Source organism: Oncorhynchus mykiss, chromosome 29 (assembly GCF_057628025.1).
Source record: "Oncorhynchus mykiss isolate SJ-2025 chromosome 29, ASM5762802v1, whole genome shotgun sequence".
NCBI classification, from domain to species: Eukaryota; Metazoa; Chordata; class Actinopteri; order Salmoniformes; family Salmonidae; genus Oncorhynchus; species Oncorhynchus mykiss.
Window position 1 is genome coordinate 8,201,177 of NC_143050.1, and position 25,750 is coordinate 8,226,926.

At 45.2% G+C, this 25,750-nt stretch overlaps 1 protein-coding gene across 1 annotated transcript in view; it reads right to left on the reverse strand.

Moving 5' to 3' along the window:
- The window catches only part of LOC110509475 (neurobeachin), a 250,839-nt gene extending 225,578 nt beyond the window's left edge, over window positions 1–25,261 (reverse strand). The window contains 1 exon segment of the mRNA XM_090226451.1: window positions 24,596–25,261. Coding sequence (XP_090082577.1) covers window positions 24,596–24,862 — 267 coding nt within the window. The 5' untranslated portion in view covers window positions 24,863–25,261.
- Window positions 25,262–25,750: the final 489 nt, after the last annotated feature.

The following is a 25,750-nucleotide window of genomic DNA, read 5'->3' on the forward strand; positions in this document are numbered from 1 at the left end:
TAATATAGCCTACACCTTCACAATAAATCCATGTAATATAGTCTACACCATCACAATAAATCCATGTAATATAACCTACACCTTCACAATAAATCCATGTAATATAGTCTACACCATCACAATAAATCCATGTAATATAGTCTACACCATCACAATAAATCCATGTAATATAGTCTACACCTTCACAATAAATCCATGTAATATAGCCTACACCTTCACAATAAATCCATGTAATATAGCCTACACCTTCACAATAAATCCATGTAATATAGCCTACACCTTCACAATAAATCCATGTAATATAGCCTACACCTTCACAATAAATCCATGTAATATAACCTACACCTTCACAATAAATCCATGTAATATAACCTACACCATCACAATAAATCCATGTAATATAACCTACACCTTCACAATAAATCCATGTAATATAACCTACACCTTCACAATAAATCCATGTAATATAACCTACACCTTCACAATAAATCCATGTAATATAGTCTACACCTTCACAATAAATCCATGTAATATAACCTACACCTTCACAATAAATCCATGTAATATAACCTACACCTTCACAATAAATCCATGTAATACAGCCTACACCGTCACAATAAATCCATGTAATATAGTCTACACCATCACAATAAATCCATGTAATATAGTCTACACCATCACAATAAATCCATGTAATATAGCCTACACCATCACAATAAATCCATGTAATATAACCTACACCTTCACAATAAATCCATGTAATATAGCCTACACCATCACAATAAATCCATGTAATATAGTCTACACCATCACAATAAATCCATGTAATATAGTCTACACCATCACAATAAATCCATGTAATATAGCCTACACCATCACAATAAATCCATGTAATATAGCCTACACCATCACAATAAATCCATGTAATATAGTCTACACCATCACAATAAATCCATGTAATATAACCTACACCATCACAATAAATCCATGTAATATAGCCTACACCTTCACAATAAATCCATTATTTATTTTAGACAGGTCTAAAGAAACATGAAGAAAATGTAGTTTATTTCGGGAAGAACAGAACAGCATACAACTACCGAATATTTGTCCTTATGTTAGGTCAAATTGTCAATTCTCTCTCTCTCTCTCTCTCTCTCTCTCTCTCTCTCTGTGTGTCTTTCTCATAGTCTCCATCAGGCACTAATTATTGTTTGAAACTAAAAGAACTAAAAACAGATTTAGCCCTTGGTTCTCTCCAGACCTGACTGCCCTCGACCAGCACAAAAACATCCTATGGCATACTGCATGAGCATCGAAAAGCCCCCGCGATATGCAACTTTTCAGGGAAGTCAGGAACCAATATACTCAGTCAGTTAGGAAAGCTACAACTTGCTTTTTCAGACAGACATTTGGCATCCTGCAGCACTAATTCCATGGAGAATAAGAGCAGCTCCTCCCAGCTGCCTACTGCACTGAGGATAGGAAACACTGTCACCACCAATACATCTACTAGTCGATCATTTCAATAAACATTTTTCCACGGCCGGACATGCATTCCACCTGGCTACCCCTAGCCCGGTCAACAGCCCTGCACCCCCCACAGCAACTTTCGACACGGTCATTCACCACATTCTTATTGGCAGACTCAACAGCCTTTGGTTTCTCAAATGACTGCCTCGCCTGGTTCACCAACTACTTCTCTGATAGAGTTCAGTGTGTCAAATCGGAAGGTCTGCTGTCCGGTCCTCTGGCAGTCTCTATGGGGGTGCCACAGGGTTCAATTCTCAGGCCGACTCTCTTCTTTGTATACATCAAAGATGTCGCTCTTGCTGCTGGTGAGTCTCTGATCCACCTCTACGCAGATGACACCATTCTGTATACTTCTGGCCCTTCTTTGGACACTGTGTTAACTAACCTCCAGACGGGCTTCAATGCCATACAACTCTCCTTCCGTGGCCTCCAATTGCTCTTAAATGCTAGTAAAACTAAATGCATGCTCTTCAACCAATCACTGACCTCACCCGCCCGTCTGTCTAGCATCACTACTCTGGACGGTTCTGACTTACATTATGTGGACAACTACAAATACTTAGGTGTCTGGTTAGACTGTAAACTCTCCTTCCAGACTCACATTAAAAATCTCCAATCCAAAATTAAATCTAGAATCAGCTTCCTATTTCGCAACAAAACCTCCTTCACTCATGTTGCCAAACATACCCTCGTAAAATTGACTATCCTACCGATCCTTGACTTTGGCGATGTTATTTACAAAATAGCCTCCAACACTCTACTCAGCAAATTGGATGCAGTCTATCACAGTCCCATCCGGTTTGTCACCAAAGCCCCGCCCCATATACTACCCACCACTGCGACCTGCATGCTCTCGTTGGCTGGCCCTCACTACATATCCATCGCCAAACCCAAAAACGAACTACACCAGACCTCAGATCACTAGGTCACAGCTACACCAGAACTAAACTAACTACACCAGACCTGAACTAACTACACCAGACCTGAACTAACTACACCAGACCTGAACTAACTACACCAGACCTCAGATCATTAGGTCACAGCTACACCAGAACTAAACTAACTAGATGCTGTACATCAGAGGACTTTGAACGATGCTGAATGGATGTAGACAAATAAGAGCCTTGTGGATTGGAAGGTTGGGAGTTCGATCCCTGGTCAAGTTATACCAAAGACTAAAAATGGGTCCCGATGCCTCTGTTTGGCACTCAGCATTTGGGATTAAGGCCTTGCGACAAACTAATATCAGGGGGAGTACTCGTACATCAAGTTGCCTCACGCTAGTGTGTGTGTGTGTGTGTGTGTGTGTGTGTGTGTGTGTGTGTGTGTGTGTGTGTGTGCGCGCGCGCGTTCGTGCGTGTGTGCGTCCGTGCGTGCGTGGATGGGGGGACTGTATACATTGTGCTGACTGTAAGATGGTGCCTCAGTGTTGTGACCTTGGTGATCAAGGACTGTGGGGCCAGGAGTAATGAGAAAGAGAGAGGGAGAGAGGGAGAGAGAGAGAGAGAGAGAGGGGGGACCTTCATGATCCTAGAGAGTAGGATATACTGTAGACATTAGCAATATGGTAATAGCTTCTTGCCATGAAATATTTACCTTAATGCTTACACATATCCAATTCCTACATATTCCTACAGAGCCCCTACAGATCACTACAGATCACTACAGATCACAACAGATCCCTACAGATCACTACAGATCACAACAGATCCCTACAGATCACTACATATTCCTACAGAGCCCCTACAGATCACTACAGATCCCTACAGATCACTACAGATCACTACAGATCACAACAGATCCCTACAGATCACTACAGATCACTACAGATCACAACAGATCCCTACAGATCACAACAGATCCCTACAGATCACTACAGATCACTACAAATTCCTACAGAGCCCTTATTGATCCATTCAAATCCCTTACAGATCCCTACAAATTCCTACAAATTCCTACAGATCCCTACAGAGCCCTTACAGATTCCTACAGATCCCTTACAGATCCCTACAAATTCCTACAGAGCCCTTACAGATTCCTACAGATCCCTTACAGATCCCTACAAATTCCTACAGATCCCTACAGATCACTACAGATCCATACAGATCCCTACAGATCCCTACAGATCACTACAGATCCCTACAGATCCCTACAGATCACTACAGATCACTACAGATCACTACAGATCCCTACAGATCACTACAAATTCCTACAGATCCCTACAGATCCCTACAAATCACTACGGATCACTACAGAGCCTTACAGATCCCTTACAGAGCCCTTAGAGATTCCTACAGATCCCTACAGATCCCTTTACAGGCCTTCAGTTCCCTTCACATCTCCACTTAAAGGGATATACAGAGGCTAAGGGTTCTATTCTTCCATAATGTTTTCTCCTCGGTCTGGTATTATAGACAGAGACAGGGAAAAACACAGGGAGAAAGAAGGAGAGAACGACTGACAGTATGTGAACGAAATAATAAAACAAGAGTGGAGAACTTCACTCACCAGACGTACGGTACAGGCAAACCTTGGGTCTATAAACAAAACCATCAGTAAACACACACACACACACACACACACACACACACACACACACACACACGAGTGAAGCCGCTTGGTCTATAAAAATCCCCATCAGAATCAATCAACCTGTATTTGAACAGCAACATTTTCTCACAGAGAAATGCATTTGAATAATAACAGATAAACTAAACTAAACCAAACTAAAAATAACCCTGAGATGTTCAATATCATGACGTCAGTCACAAACACACCTAGAGTCAAGGGCCCTTGGTTGTTATGACAGCAACTGTAACAACACATTACTCCTCTCCTTTAAAACAAACAGGGTTGGACAGCCTCGCCGCACAGATCAATGTTAACAATGTGTTCAAGGCAGATGGCAGAATGAAATCAGTCCTACTTGAGAATAGGTGTTTTCATCCCACACCCCCACCGCCTCTCCTCCCCACACCTGGACAATTAAATTATTGGTATGTTGAATTACTATCCTGAACAAAAATATATATGCAACAATTAATACGTTTTAATTGAGTTTGAATTTGTATTGATTATGGATCCCCATTAGTTCCTGCCAAGGCAGCAGCTACCCTTCCTGTAGTTTATTATGGATCCCCATTAGTTCCTGCCAAGGCAGCAGCTACTCTTCCTGTAGTTTATTATGGATCCCCATTAGTTCCTGCCAAGGCAGCAGCTACTCTTCCTGTGGTTTATTATGGATCCCCATTAGTTCCTACCAAGGCAGCAGCTACTCTTCCTGGGGTTTATTATGGATCCCCATTAGTTCCTGCCAAGGCAGCAGCTACTCTTCCTGGGGTTTATTATGGATCCCCATTAGTTCCTGCCAAGGCAGCAGCTACTCTTCCTGGGGTTTATTATGGATCCCCATTAGTTCCTGCCAAGGCAGCAGCTACTCTTCCTGGGGTTTATTATGGATCCCCATTAGTTCCTGCCAAGGCAGCAGCTACTCTTCCTGGGGTTTATTATGGATCCCCATTAGTTCCTGCCAAGACAGCAGCTACTCTTCCTGGGGTTTATTATGGATCCCCATTAGTTCCTGCCAAGGCAGCAGCTACTCTTCCTGGGGTTTATTATGGATCCCCATTAGTTCCTGCCAAGGCAGCAGCTACTCTTCCTGGGGTTTATTATGGATCCCCATTAGTTCCTGCCAAGGCAGCAGCTACTCTTCCTGGGGTTTATTATGGATCCCCATTAGTTCCTGCCAAGGCAGCAGCTACTCTTCCTGGGGTTTATTATGGATCCCCATTAGTTCCTGCCAAGGCAGCAGCTACCCTTCCTGGGGTTTATTATGGATCCCCATTAGTTCCTGCCAAGGCAGCAGCTACTCTTCCTGGGGTTTATTATGGATCCCCATTAGTTCCTGCCAAGGCAGCAGCTACCCTTCCTGGGGTTTATTATGGATCCCCATTAGTTCCTGCCAAGGCAGCAGCTACTCTTCCTGGGGTTTATTATGGATCCCCATTAGTTCCTGCCAAGGCAGCAGCTACTCTTCCTGGGGTTTATTATGGATCCCCATTAGTTCCTGCCAAGGCAGCAGCTACTCTTCCTGGGGTTTATTATGGATCCCCATTAGTTCCTGCCAAGGCAGCAGCTACTCTTCCTGAGGTTTATTATGGATCCCCATTAGTTCCGGTCAAGGCAGCAGCTACTCTTCCTGGAGTTTATTATGGATCCCCATTAGTTCCTGCAAAGACAGCAGCTACTCTTCCTGGAGTTTATTATGGATCCCCATTAGTTCCTGCCAAGGCAGCAGCTAATCTTCCTGTGGTTTATTATGGATCCCCATTAGTTCCTGCCAAGGGAGCAGCTACTCTTCCTGGGGTTTATTATGGATCCCCATTAGTTCCTGCCAAGGGAGCAGCTACTCTTCCTGGGGTTTATTATGGATCCCTGTGAGTTCCTTCCAATGCAGCAGCTACTCTTCCTGGGGTGTATTATGGATCCCCATTAGTTCCTGCCAAAGCAGCAGCTACTCTTCCTGGGGTTTATTATGACTCTCCATTAGTTTCATGCCAAGGCAGCAGCTACTCTTCCTGAGGTTTATTATGGATCCCCATTAGTTCCGGTCAAGGCAGCAGCTACTCTTCCTGGGGTTTATTATGGATCCCCATTAGTTCCTGCCAAGGCAGCAGCTACTCTTCCTGGGGTTTATTATGGATCCCCATTATTTCCTGCCAAGGCAGCAGCTACTCTTCCTGGGGTTTATTATGGATCCCCATTAGTTCCTGCCAAGGCAGCAGCTACCCTTCCTGGGGTTTATTATGGATCCCCATTAGTTCCTGCCAAGGCAGCAGCTACTCTTCCTGGGGTTTATTATGGATCCCCATTAGTTCCTGCCAAGGCAGCAGCTACCCTTCCTGGGGTTTATTATGGATCCCCATTAGTTCCTGCCAAGGCAGCAGCTACTCTTCCTGGGGTTTATTATGGATCCCCATTAGTTCCTGCCAAGGCAGCAGCTACTCTTCCTGGGGTTTATTATGGATCCCCATTAGTTCCTGCCAAGGCAGCAGCTACTCTTCCTGGGGTTTATTATGGATCCCCATTAGTTCCTGCCAAGGCAGCAGCTACTCTTCCTGAGGTTTATTATGGATCCCCATTAGTTCCGGTCAAGGCAGCAGCTACTCTTCCTGGAGTTTATTATGGATCCCCATTAGTTCCTGCAAAGACAGCAGCTACTCTTCCTGGAGTTTATTATGGATCCCCATTAGTTCCTGCCAAGGCAGCAGCTAATCTTCCTGTGGTTTATTATGGATCCCCATTAGTTCCTCCCAAGACAGCAGCTACTCTTCCTGGGGTTTATTATGGATCCCCATTAGTTCCTGCCAAGGCAGCAGCTACTCTATCTAGGGTTTACTATGGATCCCCATTAGTTCCTGCCAAGGGAGCAGCTACTCTTCCTGGGGTTTATTATGGATCCCCATTAGTTCCTGCCAAGGGAGCAGCTACTCTTCCTGGGGTTTATTATGGATCCCTGTGAGTTCCTTCCAATGCAGCAGCTACTCTTCCTGGGGTGTATTATGGATCCCCATTAGTTCCTGCCAAAGCAGCAGCTACTCTTCCTGGGGTTTATTATGACTCTCCATTAGTTTCATGCCAAGGCAGCAGCTACTCTTCCTGAGGTTTATTATGGATCCCCATTAGTTCCTGCCAAGGCAGCAGCTACTCTTCCTGGGGTTTATTATGGATCCCCATTAGTTCCTGCCAAGGCAGCAGCTACTCTTCCTGGGATTTATTATGGATCCCCATTAGTTCCTGCAAAGACAGCAGCTACTCTTCCTGGGGTTTATTATGGATCCCCATTAATTCCTGCCAAGGCAGCAGCTACTCTTCCTGGGGTTTATTATGGATTCCCCATTAGTTCCTGCCAAGGCAGCAGCTACTCTTCCTGGGGTTTATTATGGATCCCCATTAGTTCCTGCCAAGGCAGCAGCTACTCTTCCTGGGATTTATTATGGATCCCTATTAGTTCCTGCCAAGGCAGCAGCTACTCTTCCTGGGGTTTATTATGGATCCCCATTAGTTCCTGCCAAGGCAGCAGCTACTCTTCCTGGGATTTATTATGGATCCCCATTAGTTCCTGCAAAGACAGCAGCTACTCTTCCTGGGGTTTATTATGGATCCCCATTAATTCCTGCCAAGGCAGCAGCTACTCTTCCTGGGGTTTATTATGGATTCCCCATTAGTTCCTGCCAAGGCAGCAGCTACTCTTCCTGGGGTTTATTATGGATCCCCATTAGTTCCTGCCAAGGCAGCAGCTACTCTTCCTGGGATTTATTATGGATCCCTATTAGTTCCTGCCAAGGCAGCAGCGACTCTTCCTGTAGTTTAATATGGATCCCCATTAGTTCCTGCAAAGACAGCAGCTACTCTTCCTGTGGTTTATTATGGATCCCCATTAGTTCTTGCAAAGACAGCAGCTACTCTTCCTGGGATTTATTATGGATCCCCATTAGTTCCTGCCAAGGCAGCAGCTACTCTTCCTGGGGTTTATTATGGATCCCCATTAGTTCCTTCCAAGACAGCAGTTACTCTTCCTGGGGTTTATTATGGATCCCCATTAGTTCCTGCCAAGGCAGCAGTTACTCTTCCTGGGGATTATTATTAATCCCCATTAGTTCCTGCCAATGCAGCAGCGACTCTTCCTGGGGTTTATTATGGATCCCCATTAGTTCCTGCCAAGACAGCAGCGACTTTTCCTGGGATTTATTATGGATCCCCATTAGTTCCTGCCAAGGCAGCAGCTACTCTTCCTGGGGTTTATTATGGATCCCCATTAGTTCCTACCAAGGCAGCAGCTACTCTTCCTGGGGTTTATTATGGATCCCCATTATTTCCTACCAAGGCAGCAGCTACTCTTCCTGGGGTTTATTATGACTCTCCGTTAGTTCCTGCCAAGGCAGCAGCTACTCTTCCTGGGGTTTATTATGGATCCCCATTAGTTCCTGACAAGGCAGCAGCTACTCTTCCTGGGGTTTATTATGACTCTCCGTTAGTTCCTGCCAAGGCAGCAGCTACTCTTCCTGGGGTTTATTATAGATCCCCATTAGTTACTGTCAAGGCAGGAGCGACTCTTCCTGGGGTTTATTATGACTCTCCGTTAGTTCCTGCCAAGGCAGCAGCTACTCTTCCTGGGGTTTATTATGGATCCCCATTAGTTCCTGCCAAGGAAGCAGCTACTCTTCCTGGGGTCCAGCAACAATAAAACAGTTTTAAACCATTTAAAAAATGACACTTTGATGTGGAATAGAGTTCCATGTATTTTATTTATTTATTTATTTATTTATTTTATTTTTTCCCCATTAAGCAGCGGGTCGGAGTCAGAGACCGAGTCTTCTCTGGTCTCTACTCCTCCCGTTACGGGGTCTGAGACGCCGAAGCTTCCCACCATTAGCTCTGACAAATTGAAAACTCTAGTCATTGGCGACTCCATTACCCGCAGTATTAGACTTGAGAATCATCCAGCGATCATACACTGTTTACCGGGGGGCAGGGCTACCGACGTTAAGGCTAATCTGAAGATGGTGCTGGCTAAAGCTAAAACTGGCGAGTGTAGAGAGTATAGAGATATTGTTATCCACGTCGGCACCAACGATGTTAGGATGAAACAGTCAGAGATCACCAAGCGCAACATAGCTTCTGCGTGTAAATCAGCTAGAAAGATGTGTCGGCATCGAGTAATTGTCTCTGGCCCCCTCCCAGTTAGGGGGAGTGATGAGCTCTACAGCAGAGTCTCACAACTCAATCGCTGGTTGAAAACTGTTTTCTGCCCCTCCCAAAAGATAGAATTTGTAGATAATTGGCCCTCTTTCTGGGACTCGCCCACAAACAGGACCAAGCCTGACCTGCTGAGGAGTGACGGACTCCATCCTAGCTGGAGGGGTGCTCTCATTTTATCTACCAACATAGACAGGGCTCTAACTCCTCTAGCTCCACAATGAAATAGGGTGCAGGCCAGGCAGCAGGCTGTTAGCCAGCCTGCCAGCATAGTGGAGTCTGCCACTAGCACAGTCAGTGTAGTCAGCTCAGCTATCACCATTGAGACCGTGTCTGTGCCTCGACCTAGGTTGGGCAAAACTAAACATGGCGGTGTTCGCCTTAGCAATCTCACTAGGATAAAGACCACCTCCATTCCTGTCATTATTGAAAGAGATCATGATACCTCACATCTCAAAATAGGGCTACTTAATGTTAGATCCCTTACTTCAAAGGCAATTATAGTCAATGAACTAATCACTGATCATAATCTTGATGTGATTGGCCTGACTGAAACATGGCTTAAGCCTGATGAATTTACTGTGTTAAATGAGGCCTCACCTCCTGGCTACACTAGTGACCATATCCCCCGTGCATCCCGCAAAGGCGGAGGTGTTGCTAACATTTACGATAGCAAATTTCAATTTACAAAAAAAAATGACATTTTCGTCTTTTGAGCTTCTAGTCATGAAATCTATGCAGCCTACTCAATCACTTTTTATAGCTACTGTTTACAGGCCTCCTGGGCCATATACAGCGTTCCTCACTGAGTTCCCTGAATTCCTATCGGACCTTGTAGTCATAGCGGATAATATTCTAATCTTTGGTGACTTTAATATTCACATGGAAAAGTCCACAGACCCACTCCAAAAGGCTTTCGGAGCCATCATCGACTCAGTGGGTTTTGTCCAACATGTCTCTGGACCCACTCACTGTCACAGTCATACACTGGACCTAGTTTTGTCCCATGGAATAAATGTTGTGGATCTTAATGTTTTTCCTCATAATCCTGGACTATCGGACCACCATTTTATTACGTTTGCAATTGCAACAAATAATCTGCTCAGACCCCAACCAAGGATCATCAAAAGTCGTGCTATAAATTCACAGACAACACAAAGATTCCTTGATGTCCTTCCAGACTCCTTCTGCCTACCCAAGGACGCCAGAGGACAAAAATCAGTTAACCACCTAACTGAGGAACTCAACTTAACCTTGCGCAATACCCTAGATGCAGTTGCACCCCTAAAAACTAAAAACATTTCTCATAAGAAACTAGCTCCCTGGTACACAGAAAATACCCGAGCTCTGAAGCAAGCTTCCAGAAAATTGGAACGGAAATGGCGCCACACCAAACTGGAAGTCTTCCGACTAGCTTGGAAAGACAGTACTGTGCAGTACCGAAGAGCCCTTACTGCTGCTCGATCATCCTATTTTTCTAACTTAATTGAGGAAAATAAGAACAATCCGAAATTCCTTTTTGATACTGTCGCAAAGCTAACTAAAAAGCAGCATTCCCCAAGAGAGGATGACTTTCACTTTAGCAGTGATAAATTCATGAACTTCTTTGAGGAAAAGATTATGATTATTAGAAAGCAAATTACGGACTCTTCCTTAAATCTGCGTATTCCTTCAAAGCTCAGTTGTCCTGAGTCTGCACAACTCTGCCAGGACCTAGGATCAAGAGAGACACTCAAGTGTTTTAGTACTATATCTCTTGACACAATGATGAAAATAATCATGGCCTCTAAACCTTCAAGCTGCATACTGGACCCTATTCCAACTAAACTACTGAAAGAGCTGCTTCCTGTGCTTGGCCCTCCTATGTTGAACATAATAAACGGCTCTCTATCCACCGGATGTGTACCAAACTCACTAAAAGTGGCAGTAATAAAGCCTCTCTTGAAAAAGCCAAACCTTGACCCAGAAAATATAAAAAACTATCGGCCTATATCGAATCTTCCATTCCTCTCAAAAATTTTAGAAAAGGCTGTTGCGCAACAACTCACTGCCTTCCTGAAGACAAACAATGTATACGAAATGCTTCAGTCTGGTTTTAGACCCCATCATAGCACTGAGACGGCACTTGTGAAGGTGGTAAATGACATTTTAATGGCATCGGACCGAGGCTCTGCATCTGTCCTCGTGCTCCTAGACCTTAGTGCTGCTTTTGATACCATCGATCACCACATTCTTTTGGAGAGATTGGAAACCCAAATTGGTCTACACGGACAAGTTCTGGCCTGGTTTAGATCTTATCTGTCAGAAAGATATCAGTTTGTCTCTGTGAATGGTCTGTCCTCTGACAAATCAACTGTAAATTTCGGTGTTCCTCAAGGTTCCGTTTTAGGACCACTTTTGTTTTCACTATATATTTTACCTCTTGGGGATGTTATTCGAAAACATAATGTTAACTTTCACTGCTATGCAGATGACACACAGCTGTACATTTCAATTAAACATGGTGAAGCCCCAAAATTGCCCTTGCTAGAAGAATGTGTTTCAGACATAAGGAAGTGGATGGCTGCAAACTTTCTACTTTTAAACTCGGACAAAACAGAGATGCTTGTTTTAGGTCCCAAGAAACAAAGAGATCTTCTGTTGAATCTGACAATTAATCTTAATGGTTGTACAGTCGTCTCAAATAAAACTGTGAAGGACCTCGGCGTTACTCTGGACCCTGATCTCTCTTTTGAAGAACATATCAAGACCATTTCAAGGACAGCTTTTTTCCATCTACGAAACATTGCAAAAATCAGGAACTTTCTGTCCAAAAATGATGCAGAAAAATTAATCCATGCTTTTGTCACTTCCAGGTTAGACTACTGCAATGCTCTACTTTCCGGCTACCCGGATAAAGCACTAAATAAACTTCAGTTAGTGCTAAATACGGCTGCTAGAATCCTGACTAGAACCAAAAAATTTGATCATATTACTCCAGTGCTAGCCTCTCTACACTGGCTTCCTGTCAAAGCAAGGGCTGATTTCAAGGTTTTACTGCTAACCTACAAAGCATTACATGGGCTTGCTCCTATCTATCTCTCTGATTTGGTCCTGCCGTACATACCTACACGTACGCTACGGTCACAAGACGCAGGCCTCCTAATTGTCCCTAGAATTTTTAAGCAAACAGCTGGAGGCAGGGCTTTCTCCTATAGAGCTCCATTTTTATGGAACGGTCTGCCTACCCATGTCAGAGACGCAAACTCGGTCTCAACCTTTAAGTCTCTACTGAAGACTCATCTCTTCAGTGGGTCATATGATTGAGTGTAGTCTGGCCCAGGAGTGGGAGGGTGAACGGAAAGGCTCTGGAGCAACGAACCACCCTTGCTGTCTCTGCCTGGCCGGTTCCCCTCTTTCCACTGGGATTCTCTGCCTCTAACCCTATTACAGGGGCTGAGTCACTGGCTTTACTGGGGCTCTCTCATGCCGTCCCTGGAGGAGGTGCGTCACCTGAGTGGGTTGAGTCACTGATGTGGTCATCCTGTCTGGGTTGGCGCCCCCCCCCCCCTTAAGTTGTGCCGTGGCGGAGGTCTTTGTGGGCTATACTCAGCCTTGTCTCAGGATGGTAAGTTGGTGGTTGAAGATATCCCTCTAGTGGTGTGGGGGCTGTGCTTTGGCAAAGTGGGTGGGGTTATATCCTTCCTGTTTGGCCCTGTCCGGGGGTGTCCTCGGAGTGGGCCACAGTGTCTCCTGACCCCTCCTGTCTCAGCCTCCAGTATTTATGCTGCAGTAGTTTATGTGTCGGGGGGCTAGGGTCAGTTTGTTATATCTGGAGTACTTCTCCTGTCCTATTCGGTGTCCTGTGTGAATCTAAGTGTGCGTTCTCTAATTCTCTCCTTCTCTCTTTCTCTCTCTCGGAGGACCTGAGCCCTAGGACCATGCCCCAGGACTACCTGACATGATGACTCCTTGCTGTCCCCAGTCCACCTGGCTGTGCTGCTGCTCCAGTTTCAACTGTTCTGCCTTATTATTATTCGACCATGCTGATCATTTATGAACATTTGAACATCTTGGCCATGTTCTGTTATAATCTCCACCCGGCACAGCCAGAAGAGGACTGGCCATCCCACATATGCTCTCTCTAATTCTCTCTTTCTTTCTCTCTCTCGGAGGACCTGAGCCCTAGGACCATGCCCCAGGAATACCTGACATGATGACTCCTTGCTGTCCCCAGTCCACCTGACTGTGCTGCTGCTCCAGTTTCAACTATTCTGCCTTATTATTATTCGACCATGCTGGTCATTTATGAACATTTGAACATCTTGACCATGTTTTGTTATAATCTCCACCCGGCACAGCCAGAAGAGGACTGGCCACCCCACATAGCCTGGTTCCTCTCTAGGTTTCTTCCTAGGTTTTGGCCTTTCTAGGGAGTTTTTCCTAGCCACCGTGCTTCTTCACCTGCATTGCTTGCTGTTTGGGGTTTTAGGCTGGGTTTCTGTACAGCACTTTGAGATATCAGCTGATGTACGAAGGGCTATATAAAATAAATTTGATTTGATTTGATTTGATTTGATTTGATTTATTTAACTAGGCAAGTCAGTTAAGAACAAAATATTATTTACAATTTACGGGGGCTGGGATAAAAATAAATAAATAAATATATATATATATATATATAGGACAAAACATACATCACGACAAGAGAGATAACACTACATAAAGAGAGACCTAAGACAACAACATAGCATAGCAGGAACACATGACAACACAACATGGTAGCAACACAACATGGCAGCAGCACAACATGGTAGCAGCACAACAGGTAGCAGCACAACATGGTAGCAGCACAACATGGTAGCAGCACAACATGGTAGCAGCACAACATGGTAGCAGCACAACATGGTAGCAGCACAACATGGTAGCAGCACAACATGGTAGCAACACAACATGGCAGCAGCACAACATGGTAGCAGCACAACATGGTAGCAACACAGCATGGTAGCAACACAACATGGTAGCAACACAAAACTTGGTACAAACATTATTGGGCACAGACAACAGCACAAAGGGCAAGAAGGTAGAAAAAAATGATTCACGCAAAGCAGTGAGAGAGAGAGACAGAGAGAGAGGAGAAAGACAGAAAGGAGAGAGAGGAGAAAGACAGAGAGGAGAAAGACAGAGAGGAGAGAGAGAGAAAGAGACAGAGAGGAGAGAGACAGAGAGGAGAAAGACAGAGAGAGAGAAAGACAGAGAGGAGAAAGACAGAGAGGAGAAAGACAGAGAGGAGAGAGAGAGAAAGAGACAGAGAGGAGAGAGACAGAGAGGAGAAAGACAGAGAGGAGAGAGAGAGAAAGAGACAGAGAGGAGAGAGACAGAGAGGAGAGAGAGAGAAAGAGACAGAGAGGAGAAAGACAGAGAGGAGAGAGAGAGAGAGAGAGACAGAGAGGAGAAAGACAGAGAGGAGAAAGACAGAGAGGAGAGAGAGAGAAAGAGACAGAGAGGAGAGAGACAGAGAGGAGAGAGAGAGAAAGAGACAGAGAGGAGAAAGACAGAGAGGAGAGAGAGAGAAAGAGAGGAGAGAGACAGAGAGGAGAAAGACAGAGATGAGAAAGACAGAGAGGAGAGAGAGAGAAAGAGACAGAGAGGAGAGAGACAGAGAGGAGAGAGAGAGAAAGAGACAGAGAGGAGAAAGACAGAGAGGAGAGAGAGAGAAAGAGAGGAGAGAGACAGAGAGGAGAGACAGAGAAAGAGACAGAGAGGAGAGAGACAGAGAGGAGATAGAGAGAGAGAGAAAGAGACAGAGAGGTGAAAGACAGAGAGGAGAGAGAGAGAAAGAGAGGAGAGAGACAGAGAGGAGAAAGACAGAGAGGAGAAAGACAGAGAGGAGAGAGAGAGAAAGAGACAGAGAGGAGAGAGACAGAGAGGAGAGAGAGAGAAAGAGACAGAGAGGAGAAAGACAGAGAGGAGAGAGAGAGAAAGAGAGGAGAGAGACAGAGAGGAGAGACAGAGAAAGAGACAGAGAGGAGAGAGACAGAGAGGAGATAGAGAGAGAGAGAAAGAGACAGAGAGGAGAAAGACAGAGAGGAGAGAGAGAGAAAGAGAGGAGAGAGACAGAGAGGAGAGACAGAGAAAGAGACAGAGAGGAGAGAGACAGAGAGGAGATAGAGAGAGAGAGAAAGAGACAGAGAGGAGAGAGACAGAGAGGAGAGAGAGAGACAGAGAGGAGAGAGAGAGAACGAGACAGAGAGGAGAAAGACAGAGAGGAGAGAGAGAGACAGAGAGGAGATAGAGAGAAAGAGACAGAGAGGAGAGAGACAGAGAGGAGAAAGACAGAGAGGAAAGAGAGAGAGACAGAGAGGAGAGAGAGAAAGAGACAGAGAGGAGAAACAGAGAGGAGAGAGAGAGAGAGAGAGAGACAGAGGAAGAGAGACAGAGAGGAGATAGACAGAGAGGTGATAGACAGAGAGAGAGAGAGAGAGAGAGAGAGAGATAAAGAGAGAGAGAGAGAGAGACAAAGTGCAGAGAAAGAACAGAGGAACGAGAGAGAGCAGATGATAAATGGAGAGAGAGAACAGAGAGGAAGATGGACAAACGCCAGATTTGAAGTGAACTGCCTCTGAACCATAGGACAGACCATGACTCGACCTTGAGAGAGGTAAGCTGCATTACAGCACACATACACACATACTCTCACGCTAAAACACACACACAGACACACAATTTAACACACACACACACAGCTGTACTGTGGAAGCCAGCCAGGACTGTTTGGAAAGGTAAAATCTGATTATAGCAGCGGTTCTCAAACTGAGGGTCACGACCCCATGTGGGATCGACTGATATGAAAATGGGCTTGCAGGAGAATTTCCAAAATCCTGTAAAAAATATATACAGTACCAGTCAACAGTTTGGACACACCTACTTATTCCAGGGTTTTTCTTTATTTTGACTGTTTTCTACATTGTAGAATAATAGTGAAGACATTAAAACTATGAAATGACACATATGGAATCATGGAATAACCAAGTCCATATTATGGTAAGAACAGCTCAAATAAGCAAAGAGAAACGACAGTCCATCACTACTTTAAGACATGAAGGTCAGTCAATACGGAACATTTCAAGAACTTTGTTTTTTCAAGTGCAGTCACAAAAACCATCAAGCGCTGTGATGAAACTGTCTCTCATGAGGACCGCCACAGGAAAGGAAGACCCAGAGTTACCTCTGCTGTGATGAAACTGTCTCTCATGAGGACCGCCACAGGAAAGGAAGACCCAGAGTTACCTCTGCTGTGATGAAACTGTCTCTCATGAGGACCGCCACAGGAAAGGAAGACCCAGAGTTACCTCTGCTGTGATGAAACTGTCTCTCATGAGGACCGCCACAGGAAAGGAAGACCCAGAGTTACCTCTGCTGTGATGAAACTGTCTCTCATGAGGACCGCCACAGGAAAGGAAGACCCAGAGTTACCTCTGCTGTGATGAAACTGTCTCTCATGAGGACCGCCACAGGAAAGGAAGACCCAGAGTTACCTCTGCTGTGATGAAACTGTCTCTCATGAGGACCGCCACAGGAAAGGAAGACCCAGAGTTACCTCTGCTGTGATGAAACTGTCTCTCATGAGGACCGCCACAGGAAAGGAAGACCCAGAGTTACCTCTGCTATGATGAAACTGTCTCTCATGAGGACCGCCACAGGAAAGGAAGACCCAGAGTTACCTCTGCTGTGATGAAACTGTCTCTCATGAGGACCGCCACAGGAAAGGAAGACCCAGAGTTACCTCTGCTGTGATGAAACTGTCTCTCATGAGGACCGCCACAGGAAAGGAAGACCCAGAGTTACCTCTGCTGTGATGAAACTGTCTCTCATGAGGACCGCCACAGGAAAGGAAGACCCAGAGTTTCCTCTGCTGTGATGAAACTGTCTCTCATGAGGACCGCCACAGGAAAGGAAGACCCAGAGTTACCTCTGCTATGATGAAACTGTCTCTCATGAGGACCGCCACAGGAAAGGAAGACCCAGAGTTACCTCTGCTGTGATGAAACTGTCTCTCATGAGGACCGCCACAGGAAAGGAAGACCCAGAGTTACCTCTGCTGTGATGAAACTGTCTCATGAGGACCGCCACAGGAAAGGAAGACCCAGAGTTACCTCTGCTATGATGAAACTGTCTCTCATGAGGACCGCCACAGGAAAGGAAGACCCAGAGTTACCTCTGCTGTGATGAAACTGTCTCTCATGAGGACCGCCACAGGAAAGGAAGACCCAGAGTTACCTCTGCTGTGATGAAACTGTCTCTCATGAGGACCGCCACAGGAAAGGAAGACCCAGAGTTACCTCTGCTGTGATGAAACTGTCTCTCATGAGGACCGCCACAGGAAAGGAAGACCCAGAGTTACCTCTGCTGTGATGAAACTGTCTCTCATGAGGACCGCCACAGGAAAGGAAGACCCAGAGTTACCTCTGCTGCAGAGGATAAGTTCATTAGAGTTACCAGCTCAAATAAATGCTTCACAGAGTTCAAGTAACATACACATCTCAACATCGACTGTTCAGAGGAGTCAGGCCTTCATGGTAGAATTGCTGTAACAAAAAAAACACTAACTTCTGGAGAGAGTTTGCTGCACTGAAAGTAAAGGGGCTGAATAATTTTGCACGCCCAATTCTTCAGTTTTTGATTTGTTAAAAAAGTTTGAAATATCCAATAAATGTCGTTCCACTTCATGATTGTGTCCCACTTGTTGTTGATTATTCACAAAAAAATACAGTTTTATATCTTTATGTTTGAAGCCTGAAATGTGGCAAAAGGTCGCAAAGTTCAAGGGGGCCGAATACTTTCGCAAGGCACTGTATATATATATATATAATACTAATATATTATAATAATATATCATAATACCGTGAATGATTCATTCCCAACAGGTCTTTCAGATTAGAGGGTCTAGATATCTACACCAACAGGTCTTTCAGATTAGAGGGTCTAGGTATCTACACCAACAGGCATTTCAGATTAGAGGGTCTAGATATCTACACCAACAGGTCTTTCAGATTAGAGGGTCTAGGTATCTACACCATAAAGCAGTGGTTCCCAAACTAGGGGTCGCAACCCCTAACGAGTCAAAACTTCCCAGTTCATGCTCTCCGAATGGACGTTAGGTGTGAGGGCTGAGATGCGTTGACTTTTGTTTGCTACGTGTCGGGGAATGTTAGTCACGAGGACATGTTGTTCTGTCTCACGATTACCGAGCATAAAATGTCACATGGGATGGTCAGTGTGCTGTGTGGCTATATTGATGAAAAACAGATTTCATGGGATAAAATGGTGGGCTTTTGCACAGCTGGGGCTCCATCTATGGTGGGACGGAGGGCAGGCCTCTGCACTCTGGTTATGACTGTGTCTCCCTCTGATATTCTGAGATATACCATGGCAGGTAACTTCCATTTTGTAAACTACATCAAACCACATCCATTGTGCTCACGCCTGTTCACAAAACAATGTGGAGACATGAGATCAGAGCATGACGAGGCTCTATTTCACACCAAGGCCTTGGTGGTTATCCACGGTGTGGAAAGAATTTTCACATTTTGAGAGAGAGGAAAAGCGTTGTCATTCGCAATGGATATGAAAAACAGACTTCGTTAACTGTCTGTGAAACTAACATAAAACGTGTCTCCTTGCCGACGTAACAGACATATCTGGGGAACTGAACGAACTCAACACATGCAGGGGAAATACACAAACATTCTATAGATGAGGAACGAATCAGTGGATTCAGAGGAAATACACAAAAACATTCTATAGATGAGGAACGAATCAGTGGATTCAGAGGAAATACACAAAAACATTCTATAGATGAGGAACGAATCAGTGGATTCAGAGGAAATACACAAACATTCTATAGATGAGGAACGAATCAGTGGATTCAGAGGAAATACACAAAAACATTCTATAGATGAGGAACGAATCAGTGGATTCAGAGGAAATACACAAACATTCTATAGATGAGGAACGAATCAGTGGATTCAGAGGAAATACACAAAAACATTCTATAGATGAGGAACGAATCAGTGGATTCAGAGGAAATACACAAAAACATTCTATAGATGAGGGACCGAATCAGTGGATTCAGAGGAAATACACAAACATTCTATAGATGAGGAACGAATCAGTGGATTCAGAGGAAATACACAAACATTCTATAGATGAGGAACGAATCAGTGGATTCAGAGGAAATGATTACTTCAAAAGCGAACCTCCTTCCCTCGGCTGTGCCGAACAACTGATCGAGCTGTCATGTGACCGAATGCATTCCCGGGTCACTACGGAGGAGTTTTGGTTCCTGTATCTAAGGAAACAGCCGGTCGTCTCCCTCTGAGCATTAACTGGGAACTGGGAAAATCTCCGACTTCAGTGCGTTCAAGACAGGTGAGAAGTCTGGAAAGAAACGATCTCCGACTGGGAAAAATAGTTTTCAACGGTCATCCAACTCCAACTCAGGAACTCTGGCCTTGTTATAGAGCTCCAACTCTCTGGCCTGAAGATCACTGACGTGATGATTCATATTTTTACAAGTTCCAAGTTGTCTTGAAAGCACCATTAGTGCTTTCGTCTGCATTAAAACCAAATATCGATCCAGGTTGGATGTGACTGCAGAGATGAGCTGCACGCTGATGAGATGAGCTGCACGCTGTCAACCCCCCCCCCCCCCCCCCCCCCTGACTTTGAGCAAACGCATCTCATTAGTGAGAAGACAATCAGAAATACTGGCATCTGACTGCCATAGACCCACATAAAAAAAGTTAACATTGGCTCTTAACTACATTTTACAGTACATGGTTGGGGTCGCGAGGATTTTCAGATATCAACACGTGGTCGTGGGCCCAAAAAGTTTAGGAACCCCTGGATTATGGGAAGAATTTAGAGTGAGTGAAACAGGGGGAACAGCACCTAAATCCAAAATCCACACCCTAACCCCAGAACTAGTTAAGCTAAGCTAACTAAAGCATTCAAACTAATGCATTGAGCTAAGGCTAACTGTGGCAACCTAGCCATTACCCTGGCCCATGTATAAGATAAGCAAACTAAAGCACTCAAAGTAATGCACTGAGCTATTAAAGGGTAACTTTATCAGCGTTTGTTGACAGGGGGCAAAACCATTAAAAACAACTCCATGGTTTAAAATTGAACCAAGTCGTCTGTGTCAGATTTGCTTTTACTCACTCTGATTATTATGTTTGGAAAAACAACCACCTTCTATTCTATACGGCAGTGTTTCTATCCCTCTATCCCTTCATCCAATAATCTCCCCATCCCTCTTTAACCCCACCATCCCTCTATCCATCCCTCTATCCAACCCTCCCTCCATCCCTCCATTCATCCTTCTATCCCTACATCCCTCTATCCCACCATCCTTCCATCCCACCATACCTCTATCCATCCCTCTAGCCAACCCTCCCTCCATCCCTCCATTCATCCTTCTATCCCACCATCCTTCCAACCCACCATCTGCCCATCTATCCTTCCATCCCTCCATCTGCCCATCTATCCTTCCATCCCTCCATCTGCCCATCTATCCTTCCATCCCTCCATCTGCCCATCTATCCTTCCATCCCTCCATCTGCCAATCTATCCTTCCATCCCTCCATCTGCCCATCTATCCTTCCATCAATACTCGTGTGGTGTGTGAATCCCTCTCTGCGGTTCTCCACTGAACGACCTGGCTGAATAATTGAGTAGCTATCCCAGCCACAGAGGACTGTGTTGGGCCAACAAACCACTGTCACCGTCCCTACCCTGGCTCTCAGACCACCAGCTCTTTCAATTAAGGCTATCGTATTTCAGATTCAGACACTACTGCCCGCCAAGGACAATGGGGATATGGAGAGAGGCTGGAGGATTGGTCTCTAGTGCTCTGTTCATCCCAATAAGCTGGTTGGTGTTTGTGCTCTCTCTCTCTATCTCTCTCTGATGTTGCCCTTTAATACTGATCTAAAACCCAGTTTGCTTTTCTCCCTATCTATCATCTATCCATCTATCCATCTATCATCTATCCATCTATCATCTATCCATCTATCATCTATCGCCTGTCATCTATCACCTATCATCTATCACCTATCTATCATCTATCCATCTATCCCCTTTCACCTATCATCTATCATCTATCACCTATCTATCATCTATCCATCTATCACCTATCTATCATCTATCATCTATCCATCTATCACCTATCATCTATCCACCTATCATCTATCACCTATCTATCATCTATCCATCTATCCACCTATCATCTATCCATCTATCATCTATCATCTATCACATATCATCTAACGCCTATCATCTATCCATCTATCATCAATCCATCTATCCATCTATCCAGTACCCTGCCGCTCTGCCTCTCTGGCTGCCTCTCTGGCTGTCTGGCTTGCCTCTGCCTCTCTAGCTGGCTGCCTCTCTAGCTGGCTGCCTCTCTAGCTGGCTGCCTCTCTGGCTGGCTGCCTCTCTGGCTGGCTGCTTCTCTGTCTCCCTGACACTGCAGCATCCTCCTCCTCCCCCACCCCTCATTCTCTCATCCCCCGCTACCTGCTTTTAAATGCATGACGCTGTCCACTTGCATGCTGCCTGCAGGCCAGACCATCTCTCTCCATCCTCTTTTTTCCTCCTCCCCTTACCCACTCCTTACCCACTCCTTATCATCTCCTTACCATCTCCTTACCATCTCCTTATCATCTCCTTACCATCTCCTTATCATCTCCTTATCATCTCCTTATCATCTCCTTATCATCTCCTTATCATCTCCGTATCATCTCCGTATCATCTCCTTATCATTTCCTTACCATCTCCTTATCATCTCCTTACCATCTCCTTATCATCTCCTTATCATCCCCTTATTCCGTTACAGGCTATGGTAAATGGTCAAATTAATTGTGCAGGACGCAGCAGCATCCGATAGATATAGCCTATTAGCACGTCGGTTTGAGGTTGAGGATGAAAACTTAATCTCCTATATCTGACAGAAAACAGGGAGGAGAAGGAGGGGATGAGAGGAGGAAGAGGAGGGAGACGAGTAGGGAGCCAGCGAAGCATCAGTCCTCCTCAAGTCAATAATAACTACGAGACTTGGACCTTGCTACACAAATATCACAACATCACAACAGGGGTAGAAATGGGCTTAGGCTATTCACCCATACTGCCCCACAATTAGCGAATGGAAATACGCTAATGATTTAACTTATCATAAGCATTTAGCCTATTCGCCTTATCATAGGAATTTAGCATTTAACCTCATCTGTATTAAACCACGTTGTTGAGATATATAGACCTAGGCCCCTTTCAAAACAAATCACAGTGTGTAACTGTAGCCTAAGCTCCTTAGTCTCTTGACACACACACACACACAATATCCCTAGGCTATAGCGCATTAGTGCATCTGTGATGTGCATTAAAAGTGGGTCTGTATCATAACGAAAGTCCCCGTTTGTGCATCCGGCAGCCAGGTTTAAATCCCTCCTCCTAGACTCACTAGACCAGACCAAAGCATCGCTACGTGATATTCAGACATAACGATAGGGTACTGGGCTAAAGGCAGGCATCTTCTATAGTTTAGCACATAGCTAAACTACAAAGAAACAGGAGAACCTAGCCTATTGGATTGGCATATGCATATATATATATATATATATATATATATATATATATATATATACAATTTAAAAAATAGGCACAAAATATCTTATTCAAAACAAAGTATAGTTTATGCATAGGCTAATTGTTTCTGAGACACTCATAGGCTAGCTGTAGGAGGCTAGCTGTAGGGGTTTAGCTGTAGGAGGCTAGCTGTAGGGGGTTAGCTGTAGGGGGCTAGCTGTAGGGGGTTAGCTGTAGGGGGTTAGCTGTAGGAGGCTAGCTGTAGGAGGTTAGCTGTAGGAGGCTAGCTGTAGGGGGTTAGCTGTAGGAGGCTAGCTGAAGGAGGCTAGCTGTAGGGGGTTAGCTGTAGGGGGTTAGCTGTAGGAGGCTAGCTGTAGGAGGCTAGCTGTAGGGGGTTAGCTGTAGGAGGCTAGCTGTAGGGGGATAGCTGTAGGGGGATAGCTGTAGGGGGTTAGCTGTAGGAGGCTAGCTGTAGGAGGCTAGCTGTAGGAGGCTAGCTGTAGGAGGTTAGCTGTAGGAGGCTAGCTGTAGGAGGCTAGCTGTAGGAGGTTAGCTGTAGGAGGCTAGCTGTAGGAGGTTAGCTGTAGGAGGCTAGCTGTAGGAGGCTAGCTGTAGGAGGCTAGCTGTAGGAGGCTAGCTGTAGGAGGCTAGCTGTAGGAGGTTAGCTGTAGGAGGCTAGCTGTAGGGGGATAGCTGTAGGCTACATATGGCGACAACAATGCATAGCACAATGCCTTTGTTCCATCCGGTGGTAAACAACGCAGACGCTGCAGGCTGCACAGAGTTCTGGCCCAAAACCAATATACAATTAACGCTTTTCTTCCACTGTTGGCGAGGAATATGAAGCATTGCTCCAATACAGCGAGTGCCGTGCAAGGGGCAGAAACAATGTAACGATTTGGCGTGTGCGTGTGTGAGGGTGATAAAGAGAGAGAGAGAGAGAGAGAGAGAGAGAGAGAGAGTGTGTGTGTGTGTTGAAGCCTAACAAATTCACTAGCTGCTGATGTATCAATGTTGTATCACGTTGGGGTCAAGTGAATGGCTACATGTTTTTATTTGTGGTCTAAAACGGGATATGTACACACACACACACACAAGTCACACACGCACCAATCTCGACCACTGAGCGAAGGTATTCCGGCCACATATTTCCGAGTGTCGCCATAGCTATAAATGAATAGCCTAGCCTTAACAGAGAGTGACTGACCGTGTAGTCAATAATGGCCGAATAACTGTTACCCTCCGATCCGTAGCGAGGGTCATTACATCCCTTGGTATAGCTTCAATACTTTACAAATCACATTTTACCCTCAGTCTCTCTCTCTCTCTCTCTCTCTCTACAGCTTTTATAATCATCTAGTTCCCCATAACCCTTATTATCTCCACTGCATGACAGAAAAAAAACCTTAATCCTTCCACTGAGCAAACATATGACATCATCCTGCAAGCCTTAGCCACCACAACATGGATGGATGGGGGGGAAAACCTAAAAACGGCGTCGTAAATAAAACAGGAGCTTCTGCTGCTGCTACACATAACAGCGGTAGGTTATAGGACTAGGCTACAGCAGCGCAACACAGTGCAGTGATTCTAGCTCTCTGACAATGCTAGGCTATAGGACTAGGTTAATAGCGGTGATGCTACCCTAGACTAAAATTGCGGTTTCTCTACTTACCAGGTTGAGAACCGTTTCGACGATGTCCCGGTTGCTAACCTCGCCAACCTGAATGAGGCCGACCAGTACGGCGAATTTCATTTGGATATTCCTGATCGGCACGGCCGGGAGCACCATGGAGCCGGATCCAGAGACCATCCTGTCCCCGATGGGAGCAGAGCCAGCGCCCGTAACGACCTGGGGCTGGCCGGGGCCCGGGGGATGAGCGGCTCGGTCTCGGTCTGGATCTGAAAGTGGAGTTGCAGAACCCGGCTTCTCGCTCGACATTTCCTCTTTGGACACTGGAGAGGACGGAGAGAGGAGCGGCCGCTGGGGTCTCTCTCTCACACACACACACCTGCTCTCAACAGTCAGTCCTTCTGCTGCATCAAATACACTACGGAGAGGCTGGGGGAAAGGGGGGATATTAAGGAATATTGAAAAGAAAGGGTCAATTTTCCTCTCCTGTTCTTCGAATCGCACCCTACTCTCCCGATGATGCGAAACAATGCATAAATAAAAGACAAGTTATCTTGACGCTCGGCAGAATGGTACCCTCTTCTTCGTATCGCCTCCCGTCTCTCTCTGGCAGGCTGCAGTCGTCGTCAGTACGCCATGTTGACGCCCCCTGTCTGCGGCACTGCGCGCTGGACACGCCTGCGCACTGGAAGATCAGCGAGAGTCGCTGGAGCGTACCTACATAGATAGCTACATCAGCAACCCTTTAGTTCGCACAGCTCGTTATAACGCCTTCGTGACCAATGTCTCAAGCACCGTTATAATGCCTCATTACATGTGTAATAACATGTCAAATGTAGGCATATGTAGGACAGGATGGGTAGGCCTAACTAAAGATGATATGATTTAATAAGATCTATTTTTTACAATAGATTTATAGTAAATTAGATTATTATGTCTCAAGACAGTTTCCTCCTTGGAAACAAAATGTTGGCTAAATTAACAAAAGCTGTCATAAATAACTAAACATGTTTGAGAGCTTTCTTTCTTGACGATGTTATGACAGTCGTAATCACACGGGGAAATATTGACTGCAGGCCAAATAGAACTTGATCTTAAAGGGGAAAAGCCCCTTTAAGATCCACCACCGTCCATTATGACAGGAGCATGACTGTCTATGTTAACAGCAAATTAGATTAGTTATTTTCATCCGGGAAA